Genomic DNA, 2,060 nt, shown 5'->3' with positions numbered 1-2,060 from the left:
GTCCATAATGTTTAAGTTTACCCGCAAATTGACAAAGATACGTTGTTTATCTGACATTTTGTTAAATACTGCGCCGTTTATCATTGACTCTCATTAGCCTACTATATTTATCTTTTTGTATTGTTTGAAATTCGAGAGTAAGATATAATTATTGTTATTGTATATATGTATATATGTATATATACATATTGCAAAATATATAATTTTTTAATAAGCAATTATGTATTTTTTTTATACCAATCAATACATCTTATTATTTTATGCACAAATTATATTTATTTATTACCTAATTTCCATCGGCGATCATCATCAGTAACCATATCTACTTTATTTAGTAAATTGTTTTTAAACTCCTCCACATTTTTTGATTCTGGAAATTTACCGGCAATACCAGAAATAACAATTTCTTCACCAGGTTCAGGTATCTTGTAACCTTTCGTAAATTTCTTTGTAGTCATCGTTCCCAAGTTCTTCAGATTTCGTCAATTTAAAGAAAAAAACAATATTTTAAAAATAAATTATTAAATTATTAAAATATTATTTTATTAATTGAGAGATTTCTCAATTAATTCATCAATTATAAAACATATTTACAATTAATTTTCTTATATTCTTGCACCGTATAGTAATTTATGATTTGTTTTATTATAGACAACTTAATGAGCTTATCAACCGATTCTGTGAACGATGATTCGCAACTGAAAGACAAGACAGCGGAAAACAGTTTTTATAACGAAGTACATCCCTACCTTCTATGAATTTCATTATTGTTACTTTGAACTTCCTTTAAACATTTGCATTACTAGTGAGAAATAAATCAAAGCATTTTTCTGAAAACCTAATTTACTATCTTTCAAGTATTATACTATATATATTTATCATAAGAGACTTTTTAAATTTCATAAATAATTATAAAATAACAATGGACTTTTGAGCATTATTTATGTGCGTGCATAATGCAATGAAAATTATATACTATTTACGTTTTAATTATGCATTCTTGTTAATTTTTTTTTTTTCAAAAGAGAGTACTTTATTATAAAAACACAGGTTGAATTATGATAAATTTTATTGATACAATGCAGAATCTAATAACATTATACAGAGAAGCTACAAATTAATTTATTCATAATCAAAATTTTCTTAGATAATAAATATTATTAAACTATATCAAGTTTTACAAATATGTTCGTAAATTTATATATTTTTTAGATATAATTTAGATATAATTTTTAAGACAGAATAAAAATATTCTTTATAAAATATTATTATTATTTGTAAAATAATAATTGTTAAAATGTTCTATTTCAGATCTTTTCTCTTATGTAACTTATAATAAGTTATATAAAATTGATTAAACCGTTATAAAACGAAATATTATGAAACTAATCTCAATCTTCATTATGTATAAAAGAATAATTTATGAAGACAATGAAAAGATGAAAAGATGTGTATAATATATATATATATATGTGTGTGTGTGTGTGTGTGTGTGTGTGTATGTGTGTGTGTGTATATATAACAGACTTAGCCAAATAAAAAAACATATTGTTTGATATCATATTTGACTATATGTGTTACAAATAAAATCTCTTATAATGTTCTTTTCCTGTTCTCGTATAATGAATATTCGGCATGGCAGGAACACAGAAGTCAAGGGTGGCCGGATATCATCAGAATATATTATACATGCTATCCTCTGTTAGTTACATCGACGTATACTGTTATGCACGAATGTGTTGCAATATCACGTAGCTACAAGTCATTTACAATGTTTTTATAAAAAAATTGTGACATTTTGTTCCGATAAAGTATTACCAAAAGGAAAGTATAGAATTACTTTTAAGAGCTGATATTATGTACAACTATTTTTTAGAAAGTAATATAAATAGTATAATATATAATTAAGATATATAAAATAGCATAATACTATAATTAAGATATATTTTTATTGTCTTCACATTCATTTTAAACTAAACTATAAAAATACAAAAGTTTTACTTTGATGTAAAAAGAAATATATTTTATATATATATATATATATATATATATATATATAT

At 23.0% G+C, this 2,060-nt stretch overlaps 1 protein-coding gene across 1 annotated transcript in view; it reads right to left on the bottom strand.

The window, feature by feature from the left end:
- Positions 1-458, bottom strand: part of LOC105626385 (fatty acid synthase) — a 24,624-nt gene extending 24,166 nt beyond the window's left edge. Inside the window, exon 1 of the mRNA XM_012207686.1 lies at positions 287-458. Coding sequence (XP_012063076.1) covers positions 287-458 — 172 coding nt within the window. The remainder of the gene's footprint in view (positions 1-286) is intronic.
- Positions 459-2,060: the final 1,602 nt, after the last annotated feature.

The sequence above is a fragment of the Atta cephalotes genome (assembly GCF_000143395.1).
Source record: "Atta cephalotes unplaced genomic scaffold scaffold00005, whole genome shotgun sequence".
In the NCBI taxonomy this organism is placed as follows: Eukaryota; Metazoa; Arthropoda; class Insecta; order Hymenoptera; family Formicidae; genus Atta; species Atta cephalotes.
This window is presented reverse-complemented; position numbering and strand designations above follow the sequence as displayed.